Genomic DNA, 12,197 nt, shown 5'->3' on the forward strand with positions numbered 1-12,197 from the left:
TTGTTTATCGTGGAGATTTTCCCGTGTTTCCATTAATGTGGTTAGATTAGGATTTTGGTAGTGCGGGGTTACGGTGAAAGTCGTTGCTCTTCGGTTTGAAGTTCCTGCTAAATACTCGGGTTGTTTAGTAGCAAACTCATTAGGATCTCAATAGTTAAGATAACTTTCGCGCTCATCTTTCACGATCATATTGTGCATGATAATACGCGCCATAACAATTTTCCACGACATATCGACACTCCATGCCAAAGCAAGATGTCTTATAATGGCAAATCGAGCTTGCAACACTCCAAATGTACGTTCTACATCTTTTCCAATACTCTCTTGTTTGGTAAACAATCGTTGTTTAGGGGTTTGCGGTGCAGTTATTGCATCTATAAATGTTGCCCATTTCGGGTAGATCCCATTAGTGAGATAATACCCCTGATTATAAGTATTTTCTTTCACGGTGAACTGAATTTGTGGAGCACGACCATTTAAAATGTCGTCAAAAACGGGTGAACGTTGAAGGACATTTATATCGTTGCAGGATCCAGGTGTTCCAAAAAAGGCATGACATATCCACAAATCACAAGATGCAACAACTTCTAAGATAACCATCGTCGTTTTCGACAGCCCTTGATACATCCCTTTCCACCCCGTTGGACAATTTTTCCACTCCCAATGCATGCATGCAGTCGATACTTCCCAACATACCAACTCAGGAAAACCTCTTTCCTCTCCTTCTCTTAGAAGATGATTCATATATTCAGGGGTTGGTTTCCTCGAGTATTCTGCTGAGAATTCACGAATCACTCCGTCAACGAAGTGCGTGATACAATGCCTAGTCGTTGTTGCCCCGAGCTTGAGGTATTCGTCAACTTGATCAGCTACGCAGCCATATGCTAACATCCTTATGGCCGCTGTGCACTTTTGTATTGGAGAAGCACCCAAACGCATACTAGCATCTGGATGTTGCTGGAAGAATCGATCAGTTTTCACTTAGTTGGTACACTATCTTCATAAATAGAGGTTTTCGCATGTGAAACCTACGTCGAAACTTATCATCACCATACAATGATTGTTCGCTGAAATAGTCAGCAACCAACTGATCGTGTGTTGCTTCGCGATTACATGGTATAACTTCCCTTTGTTTTCTCTGACGTGGAACATCTTTTTGTTGTTGTTGCATGGTGGTGTTAACCACATATTTCAATGCATCTTCTATGATTTGTTGTTCCCGATTATCCTCAATAAAATCAAGCAATATGTAGTCATAGATTTCATCACTAGAAGTGGAAGAATTTGGATTGCTACTCATTTTAAAATTAGTAATATGTAGTTGTAGTTGTGATAATGAAATGTTGTAAGTGAAATAGGTCAATTTATAGACAATTGAGATAAAATTAAAGATACAAAATATGATTTGCAATATGGTAAGATAAGATTTTATTACCATAAGATAAAATTTTCTAACAGAAGATAAGATTTTGTTAATAGTGGACAAGATTTCGTTAGATAAGATCAGATTTTATGGCAGATAAGATAAGATTTTTTGGCAGATAAAATGAGATTTTTTAACAGAAGATAAGTTTTTTACTAGAGGGATAAGATTTTTGGTAGATAAGGTAAGATTTTGTTATAGATAAGAGTAATTAACATAAAATATTTTTCATGTGACAAAACTTATACAAGCTCTACTTAATAGAAAGTTATATTTTTTTTTGTAAAAACATAATATTATTACTCCAACACATAAGATTACAACATCTAATATCATTTAAAAATACATACGATTTAAATTACTACTACATACTACGTGCGATTACATCTTAAGTACTACAACAAGTCTTAAACATAATGTTAATACGTACATAACAATAACAAGAACTTAACTTGATACAAAAATGAAATAGTTAATACATAAAAATAACAAGTACTTAACTTATATATTTAAAAAAACCTGTTACTAAACTCCTCTCTAAGCTTCTTGAACATTTCGACTTCAAATTCATCGAGGATGGGTTTTGTCATCAATGAACGTAACATGCTGAATTTCATCTCCTCCTCCTTTTGCTTTTTCCTATCTTCGCTCCTTTTAGTTATCTAGTCGATCATTCGTTCTCCTTGATCAAGCCGCTTATCACTAGTTTCGTCAAAAGTTGTGTTGAAAGCTTCAACGTTTATCGATGTAGAAGAATTACTACCTTCTACAGCTAAAATCTTTGATTTTTTTTTATACCCGGAGGCCGCTTTCTTCCAGCACCCTCACTTGATGATTCTGGTTCAGATCGTTTCCCACTTCCCTCGCTCTCCAAAGGAAGCTCTTGGACCATTTGTGGGTCCCATTTAGGAAAATTTTGCATTGTTTCAAAACAATGCATCAAAGTAAAGTGTTTTCCATGATTAAGTTTTTCATAATACTCATGGGCACGTTGGACAGCGTCCACGCCTGAGTTTCCACTTTTCGGGTGTCGTAGGATATAACCGTACGCCATAACCCATTTTGAAACCCATTTGTTGATAAAATTTCAACGTTGTTGCATGGACTTAATGGTCCGTTCTCTTATCTCTTCAAGGTTCTCTCCCCGTGCCTCTTCGTATAACTTCCCAATTGCAGCCCATAAACCGGCTTTAGTTCATTTTTTATTTATGGTAACATTCCCACCGGCATTGATGTAGCCCGCAACAAGCGCCTTATCTTCAGCTATACTCCATGCACTAGCTTTTATTATCATTGGAGTCATCTCTAGTAATGTCAACAACATCATCATCGAAATCTTCTAGATGTTGAGCTTCCCGTACATCTTCTATTGGAGAGCAGTGCTACTAACATTTACTCCTGGAGATTGATCTATGGGTTGGGTAAAATGTTGGGACATGGGAAATAATGGGACATTTTGTGAAGATGAACTCCCATGAAATTGATGAGGAATTTGGGATGTATAATTCGGGTTTACAAGTCTTTAGTGGCTACCAAACCATTGCAAAGCAGCTTGAAATTGTGGATTATTGAATATATTTGGATCAAAAGGGGGAGTATTTGCATTGTATTCAGTTAGGAAATTCATATTTCTTCCATAATTAGAATTATTTGGATCCATAACAAAAGAAAATTTTAAAAATAGAGGAAAGAGAGGAAAAATATGAAAATTTGAAGTGCATAAAAAATGGCTAAAATTAGGTTCATTTTATAGAGAAAAAAAAATAAAGCTGTTGGTGAAATCAGTTTTTTTAAAATAAGTTACTGTTTGTTATTAATTACTGTTATAAGATTTTTGTGCTAGTAAAATCATGTAACAAATGTAACAAATTAAAAGATGCCACTTGTCAAGCAATGGAAGGTTGGTTTAAAAATATTGTCGTTGCATGGTCTTCGCCATTTTGTAGTTCTGATGTTTGTATCAGATGATTTATTGTTTCCTTTTTTTTATTTAACAAAATGTCGTCGTTTGTTTTGTTGTTTGCTTGAAACGCTGCATTTATTCATCCTCTTGGCGCGATAGACGAGGTGCAATTTCCTTCAACAGAAGAGCGAGGATTCATGAGCATCCTCCTCCCCTTTAGGATCCTCAATAATTCCTAGCATCAGAAAGGATATGTCCACGTAAGCAAAAACCACCTTCAAGAGGACATATATCCTCTCCAATATTCATGCTCTTAGAATCATTTAAATAATAATAATAATAATAATAATAATAATAATAATAATTGGTCCTTTTATTCGTTAGTGTCAAACTGCCAAATTACAACACAGTGGCGGAGCCACTATAGGAACATGGGGGGACATCTATCCCCCCATTTTTTTTTTTTTTTAAAAAAAAATCAGCTTTTTTTTATAAAAAAAATTAAAAATTTGAACGTTAAAAGGAAAACCGTGACTTTGGAAGCTTGAGTAAAGTCAGTAAATAAAACAAAAACCCACAAAAGTGACAAAACATTGTCAGAGTATTTGTCCCCCACTATATTCACTAAAGTCTAAATTCTAAAACAAAAAGTTCTAAAACCAAAATTAGGGAAAAAGCAAATCGACCTTCGTGAGTTCGTGACCAACAAACCGGAGTACCGGACCACCGGGGTGGCGACTAGACCACCGATGAGTCGACAACCATAGCATCGAACTTCTGTTGCGTATTGTTCCTTCACTTTCCCAACGTCCCCAATTTAATTTCAAAGTCAGTTATAACCCCGCATTCCGATCAAAAAGGCATGCATTGGGTTAACAAGGATACTATGCATCTCCCTCGCGGACTGGGGGGCTTAGGAATTCGCTGCATGTCTTCCTTAAATAAGGCGTTATTAATGAAGCAGGTCTGGAGACCCTTTTCCAACCCGCAGCTGCTAGTCTCCAAAGTTTTTCGTGCTCGAGCGTCCTTTCTTTCCAACAACCCCAGCACTCGGACCCTATATTCTGGTCGTTATTCTTATGGCCTTCGGGGGTTACTAAAGGCGAACGCTCTTTTGAAACAAGGTTGCAGCTGGAAAATTGGCAATGGTTTGTCTACTCCAGCTGGCTCTGCTCGGTGGGTCAATGGGTGCATTCCGGAGTTCAAACCTGGTATTTCTTTGCCAAATTTGGCTCCTCATAATGTCATTTTTTTCATCAATCATCAGACGATGGGGTGGGATACTGCTAAAGTTGTCGCCTCCTTTGTTCCTGCGGATGCTTCCTCTATCCTGGTACTGGAGGCCCCTAATACAGCTCAGGAGGATTTTTGTTATTGGGCGGGTACTTCTTCTGGGAAGTACTCGGTTAAAACTGGTTATGCTATGCTTCAACAACAACTTTATTCTACTTCCACACATTCTGCTACTGACTCTTTCTGGAAGATTCTTTGGTCTCTCCCGTTACAACCAAAATGGAAGTTGTTCTTATGGAAACTGCTACACCGTGCTCTTGCGATCAAGGTGGAGCTCTATCGCAGAGGAGTTCCGATTCAAGACGTTTTTTGTGACCTCTGTCGTTCGGAACCAGAGGATTTACAACACTTATTTAGAATGTGCGTTACTGCTCGATCGGTTTGGAGGGGTGGATGTCTTGGCATTCACTCAGAATTTAATGGAGACCTTTCTCTTTCAGATTGGATCCAATATTATATCCGACTTTTTATCAGTCTGGATGGTCCTTCTAGTACTCGCCTGGGTGCCTTTGTTGGTACGCTTTGGACCTTGTGGTTAAGTCGTAATTCTAGAATCTTTAGGGATTCTTCGGCGTCTCGACCTTTTGATTCTTTATTAGCAGAGGTCATGGATAACCACTCAATCTTCGTCAATTCGGAAGCCCCTGCTAGTTCTCCTAATGAGGCGGGTGTAGTGGCTGGTGACTCTTCTCCGCCTGGGTTTTACATGGCTCAGCTTGGCCGACCCCCAGGGGAGCCCTTTGCTTTCTCTTCAAGTAGATGGCTCATGGTTTAAGGATTCTCAACTTGCTGGAATGGGATGGTGCTTGGATAATGATGGCCCCCTGGATGATCGGATCAGTGGTGGAAGTAACTACGGGGTTTGTTCCTCAGCTTTACATACTGAAGCATTGGCATGCTTGTATGGGCTTCAATGGGCTTTTGACCGAGGGTTTCTATTTCTCAAGTTGTTAACTGATTCATATAATCTTGTCTCCCTGCTTCGTGAGGAGGGGCAAGTTAATGTTGCTTATATATGGCTTATTCGGAGAATTTTACAACTTGGATCGTCCTTCCGGGTATGTAATATTCATAAGGTTCCTCGTCACCGCGTCCACAAAGATCATCAGATTGCAGGAGAAGCGGCAATTCACTCTATTTGCTTTAGTATTAATATGTAATTTTTTGTATCCTTTGTCAAAAAAAAAATCCCTAATTTTATTAAAATCAGATTTTTGTATTTTTTTTGTTGTTTAATTGTTTATGTTATTGTCTATTTAATTTTCTTGTTCCATTAAACTATTGTTGATTTCTTGAATGTTGATTGTTGCTTATAATTTGTTGAATGAGTACTCTATACTTGAGTTTTTATGTGAGATTTTTTAGAAATTTTAAGTTAATAGTGTTTTTTTTGTTTTGTCCCTAATTTTGTGTTGTTTAATTGTTGTATGGGTTAGAAATTTGGTGTGTTAGAAAATTGACTATTTGGTTGAATAATTGTCTTTATATAGTTATGGTAATTGATAAATTTATATAGGTAATTAGTTTCTTTTTTTCTAATTTATAGGATGTCACAACTCAATCTTCGACAATTTATGTCTAAAAGAATGAAATTCCAAGATATACCCCCTTCATTTAGTACTCCCCAAACTCAAGAAGATGATATGGAAATTGGTGGTTCAAATGCTAGTAATGTAGAGCCAGAGGATGAGAATTGGTATATGATGTGGAACTTCTTCCTCATGATCCCAGGAAAAAAATGAACATTATGGATTATCCCCCTAATCAAAGAAATGCATTTAGAAGAGGTTACATTCTCAAACAACCTTGTCAACCAAAAACCCATGATTTTCCTAAAAGACAAGTGTCCGGAATGCGTCGTTTTAGTGTTAATTGGTTTTAAAAATGTGATTGGCTTGAATATAGTATTGACTATTGAGAAATATGTCGCCTTTTGCTTTGTATGCTACTTGTTCAAAGGTGAAATTGAATCAATTGCGAGAGGGTGATGCATTTCTACATGGTGGGTTTAGGCATGGAATAAACCGGAAAGATTTGAGAAGCATTTTGGGGGTAATAATAGTGCTCATAATGTTTCTTATGAGAAGTATGTGAATTTAAGAGATGGGAAAAGGAAATCAAGTGTGAATGTGTTAGAAAAGGCAAGTGATGTGGCTAAAACACAATATTTTAATCGTTTGAAGGCAACTTTAACTTTCTTGAGATTTCTTTTAGGGCAAGGTTTGACATTTCGTGGACATGATTTCTAAATTGTAAGGTTTGATTATTCTGTTTATAAAATAATTAGCAAAACATGATTTTTCAAGGATATAAATAGCCATGAATCCATCTTCTTCCTCCAAACTATCTCCTCCTTCTTTCCTCTTCATTTTCTTTCTTTCATTTTGCTTCTTTCTTTCATTTTTTTTCTTGATCGTGAGTTGGCCGGAGTTTCACTTTACCGCTGCTCAACCACCACAACGCTACCGCCATTGCCGCCGCCTACCGTCGACGGCCACCGACCACCAAAAGTGCAGCCCCCTCCTTCCTTGAGTTGCTCACCGTAAGCCACATATTTCTCATTCTAGTACTACTACTAATACTAGTTAGTAATACTACTTCTTCTTCTACTACTACTACTACCACTACTACTATTAAGTACTAGTAGTACTACTACTACTTCCTATATTATTATTATTGTACTACTACTACTTCCTATATTATTATTATTATTATTATTATTATTATTAGTAGTAGTAGTAGTAGTAGTAGTAGTAGTAGTAGTAGTAGTAGTAGTAGTAGTAGTAGTAGTAGTAAGACTACTACTCCTTATTACACTACCTACTAAACTACTTTATGCTAGACTACTACTACTCACATATACTACTACTTAGGAAGTATTACTACTACCTTATTATTATTATTATTATTATTATTATTATTATTATTATTATTATTATTATTATTATTATTATTATTTCATAAATACAAGTGTTAATTTTATAAAAGGGTTATAATAATAAGCTGTTCATGCATAACTAGTAAAGTAAATAGTCTAAGTCATTGGGTCTATGAGTTAAAAAGTATTTGATTAGGATTATTGGTTTGTTGTAGGAGGAATTTCCGGTTCGTAACCAGGAACCCTGTGTTTGTTTTGCAAAGGTCAAGGTACGTACACGTGGCTAGATCTTTTATAAAGTGACTTTTATATGCAACGTTGTTTACATGTTAAGTGATTTCGAATCATATTTAAATGATTGCGAAATATATTTCGGTGAAACATGTTTTAAGTGTTTGATCTCAAATGTTGAAATATTTTATATGGTTGATTACCAACTTGTACTAATATTAAAGATGTTTAAAAAGAAAGTTTTATTGTTTAAATTAACCCGAGTATGGGATATTGGAAAGTTTACTTAACACGATTTATTCCTTGGATCTTTGGATTTTAACTCCCACTATGCGGAGTAAGTTGAAGACTATGGACTTTGTATGACCTAGTCTTTCCCCTTGATAGCACTATGTAAAGGAGTTACTAGCTTGGTGGGTGTGCACACTTAGATGGGAAAACGATTTATGAAAATATGGATTGATCCACCCTATTCGGAATTATCTTTGGAAATTTGGCTATTTTAGAATTTGGTTCTTTTGACAAGCTTTTATACATGAATTTCTATTTATGAATGTTTTGGATAAATTATGATTTATTAAAGTTAAATCTCTTCGAAAGCGTGTTTAATGAATTAAATTGATTTACATGTGTAGCATTTGTATGTACTTAACATTTTGGCTAATACGTATTTGTTTTGTTTTTGCTTGGCCATACTTATCATTTTGATAAGTAGATAGGTAATGACAATCGGACAATGTGAACTATATGCTGCATTGGAAACGATGGGCGGTGATCACCTAGTTCAATTTAGTAAACATAGTATTAGTGTATGTTGTAGTTACTTTGGAAGTGTTTCAAAATTATTACTATTACTATTATTATAGATCCTTTCCCTTTTAAGACCCAGAACATGGGTTACTATTTCAAATCTACAGTGTAGTGACGGTTATGCCCTTGTTTTTTTTTCCTTATTTTCCTTGTTGATTGACTTCAGTCTTTAACCCTGAATCCCTCATTCTTGCTTTTTCCCCTTTTCATGCTCTACCATTCATTTCTTCCATTTGCTTTCTCTCTCCTTTGAACCGGTCTTTCCCACTCTCACTCCGTCTCTCCTTTCTCACTTCCATTTCGAACTATTTTTGTAGTAGTGATTCAAGAAGACCATACATAACAATCATACATCAATTCACTTTTAATCTTATTTAAGACAATGGTGATTGATTAGGGGATTTTTCCCCACCAATCACCATCTGACAAGTGGACCAATCAGGTTCCGCCATGTGTCCGTCACATGGGCCAATAGGAGCCTGTCACGTGTCAAGCAATGATCCGTCCACTATGGACCAATTACGACACGACACGTGTCCTTCCCATGACACCTGGGATAACCGGTCACCTAGGCCCAACTTCCGTGGGAAGCCCAATCAGCCCAAGGTTAACCTAAACCTAGATTGGCACGTTTCCCGAGGTTATAAATACCTCCCTTAATCCTCATTAAGGGAGATTACGCAGATTACACACATTAAACTCTCTCACCTAGAGAGACCCAATCACTTTAATTTCCGCATTAATTACTCCTTAATCAAGTACTAACTTGACCGTCGGAGGCGGATCTCCAATCATCAGGAGCATCCGTTTGTTTTGCAGGTACAGGCTTCTGGTTCCAGTCTCGGAATTGTAACTCTCCCGCAGGACATCAGAAAACCCCGAAACATCTTGGCGCCTTCTGTGGGGAGAGTACTTCTGAGATGGCATCCACGTTTGTACCGGCTCCTTAAGAGAGACGTCCCCTGGACGACCCTCTAGTTCAGTCGGACCACGATACTGAGAATGAATTTGAAGTTGAAGCTCACACAGCTTCAGACGGGACCCTAAGGGCCCGACGTACCCATCATACCGAAAGGAGGGAACGGGAACATCTTCAAACTGGAAGCGAGCCAGCAGGCGCACCGCCTGTTCGGCAGCAGCCGACTGATGGGTCTGCTCCCATCACAAGGAACGAACTCAAGACCTTCATGAGGGACTTCAAGGGAGAAATTCAAGAGTTGATCAACAAGAAATCGCCTGCTCTGGACAAGGAGCAGTCGGCTAAGAAACCCTCCACTTCACGGAAGAGGAAGCCAGTTCAAGGGCGAGAGGCGACCCCTCATCCTAAATCTAGGAAGTGGGAGCCACCTGCCCTTGATTTCACAAAATACCGTTTTCCTACTCCAGGAAATAGGAAACCTGTTCGTCATATTCAGGCGGACGGGTCGAGGAAAACATACACAGACGCTCGGCTACTGCTAGAGCAGAAGAAGAGTGACCGATTGTCAGAGTCGGCCTCTACTTCAAACTTTCAAGACAGTCTGCGAAATGCCTCGATGAGGCATACTCAGTCGTATCATGAGAGTCAGTCAGGCGGCACCTCCCGTCAGTCCGGCTTTCATAGCGACCAGGCGGTACCAAACTTACCATTTGTGCCGCAACAACAGTATTTTTTGCAGCCACCTCCGTTTGGTGGACCTGCAGCAAAAACGTCCAACCTATGGACTGGCAGCTACGGTTGCTTAGACTTGGTGAACAGCCGTCGGCCTTCTCCAAGGAAATTACTGAAGCCGCTCAGCCGGCCAAAGTGAAAAATGTACTAGTAGGCGCCTATGACGGCACTACTAACCCAGAAGACCATGTGATGGCATTCACCAACCTGATGTACCTTCAAGGGTTGGATGATCCCACTTGGTGCAAGTGTTTCCCAGCGACTCTCAAAGGAATCGCACAACAATGGTTCGGCAACCTGCCGACTGGTTGTGTAAATAGCTTCAGGACGCTTGCTTACTTATTCACCTCCAACTTCGCCATGAACATCCCTGCGAAGAAAACGACCCTTGATTTAGGAACAATTCAGCAGGGCGAGAAGGAGGGGCTTCGTTCTTACATCAGGCGGTTTAACCTGATGAGAATACAGATTCAAGGGTTACCGGATGAAGTAGCCTATACTGACTTTTTCAGAGGTCTCAAAGACGGGTCGACCTTCAAATTTGATTTGGTCCGAAAGAGGGTGGCGACTCTTCAAGAGGCCTTGATTGAAGCGGAAGCTTCTATACAGGCGACTGATCTTTGTAGTACGGTAAAACAGTCAGACGGGAGAAGGTCCAACAAAAGAGAAGGACGACAGAAACAGTCGTCAAACAAAGACGAGAAGAGAAAAGAGGTCTGGGCGGCTGATTCCTCTAAACAGCCGGCCCAGAAAAAGAAAAAAGAATTCAAACCATACTCCCCAAAGTATGCGTTTAACAAGGATAGCCAATTTATCCTAAAGGAAATCAAGGGACGGATCTCAATTGAGAAGCCGGTCCCCATGAAGGGTTCTGCAAACAACCAGAACCAAGAAAAATTCTGTGATTATCATGAAGATGTTGGTCATCACACCAATGAATGCATCAGTCTCATGCGGTATCTGGACCGCCTGGCTGAGCAAGGTGATCTTGACACTTATGTCAAGAAATCTACGGGGAACACTTCCTCGAAAAAGCAGTCGGCCAAAAAGAATCAACAGGTCGACAGTTCCGATACAGATGATGCAGTCGTCTACACCATTGCAGGCGGCTTCTCAGGAGGCGGCCCCACTATTAGGGGCAACAAAGACAATATCAGACGGTTAGATGTAAATTCCGTTCACCAAGAACGACCCTCCAAATATTCATTTCCTGATATTGTCATCACTGAAGAAGATCTAGGAGGGGTAAGAGGGCCGCATGACGACCCTATCGTTATTGAATGTAAAGTGGCCAACCAGAGAGTTGGCCGAATCCTCATAGATACCGGAAGCTCCTCAGATCTCATCAGTAGCAAATGTCTGTCGAAACTAAAATATCAGACTGATTGCATACATCCGGCATCCCACCCTTTAGTAGGGTTTGGAGGAGGAGTCGTCCACCCAGTGGGACGAGTGGATTTACCCATCCGCCTGGGCGAAAAAGGGGAAGGACGACACATGGTAGTCCGGTTCTTTGTAGTAGAAGAACTCTCGGCCTACAACATGATTCTGGGACGACCAACCCTGAATAATTCCAAGGCTGTTATAATCCCATCTCTTATGTTGCTCAAGTTTGAGAGGGATAATGGAACAGTCGGGTCCCTAAGGGGAGATCAGAGGATGGCCCGTGAGTGCTATCTCTCGGATGTCAAGCCCACTGTTATGGCCACTGGGTCGAGCGGTGGAAAAATAGACCTTGACAATGTCAAGGAGAGTGCGCCTGTTCAAGAAGCAGGCGGCAAGAAGAGAAAGGCATCCCAGACAGGGGCCGCAAGAAAAGACAGAAAATAGCAATCATTGGCAGAGGAGCGGTCGGATGAATTCCGCCCTCAGCCAGCTGGTGAGCATACGGACCTGATCTTAGATGACTCGCGTCCTGACAGAACAATCAAGGTTGGGACGACTGCTCTAAGGGACCTGGGTGACGACTTGCACAAACTATTGAAAGAATACAAGGACATCTTTGCAT

General features: G+C 39.6%; 2 protein-coding genes across 2 annotated transcripts; one reads left to right on the forward strand and one right to left on the reverse strand.

Moving 5' to 3' along the window:
- Window positions 1–147: 147 nt before the first annotated feature.
- LOC110731896 lies at window positions 148–891 on the reverse strand. Its single transcript, XM_021911815.1, has one exon. The coding sequence runs from the start codon at window positions 889–891 to the stop codon at window positions 148–150; it is 744 nt and encodes a 247-aa protein (XP_021767507.1).
- Window positions 892–4,281: 3,390 nt separating this feature from the next.
- LOC110731898 lies at window positions 4,282–5,394 on the forward strand. The gene has a single exon (XM_021911816.1). The coding sequence runs from the start codon at window positions 4,282–4,284 to the stop codon at window positions 5,392–5,394; it is 1,113 nt and encodes a 370-aa protein (XP_021767508.1).
- The last annotated feature ends 6,803 nt before the right edge of the window (window positions 5,395–12,197 follow it).

Source organism: Chenopodium quinoa, unplaced genomic scaffold (assembly GCF_001683475.1).
Source record: "Chenopodium quinoa cultivar QQ74 unplaced genomic scaffold, ASM168347v1, whole genome shotgun sequence".
Classification (NCBI taxonomy): Eukaryota; Viridiplantae; Streptophyta; class Magnoliopsida; order Caryophyllales; family Amaranthaceae; genus Chenopodium; species Chenopodium quinoa.

Bases quoted from the DNA above. Each gene is read 5' to 3' on its own strand.
- LOC110731896 (XM_021911815.1), bottom strand. From the start codon at position 891: ATGTTAGCATATGGCTGCGTAGCTGATCAAGTTGACGAATACCTCAAG.
- LOC110731898 (XM_021911816.1), top strand. From the start codon at position 4,282: ATGAAGCAGGTCTGGAGACCCTTTTCCAACCCGCAGCTGCTAGTCTCC.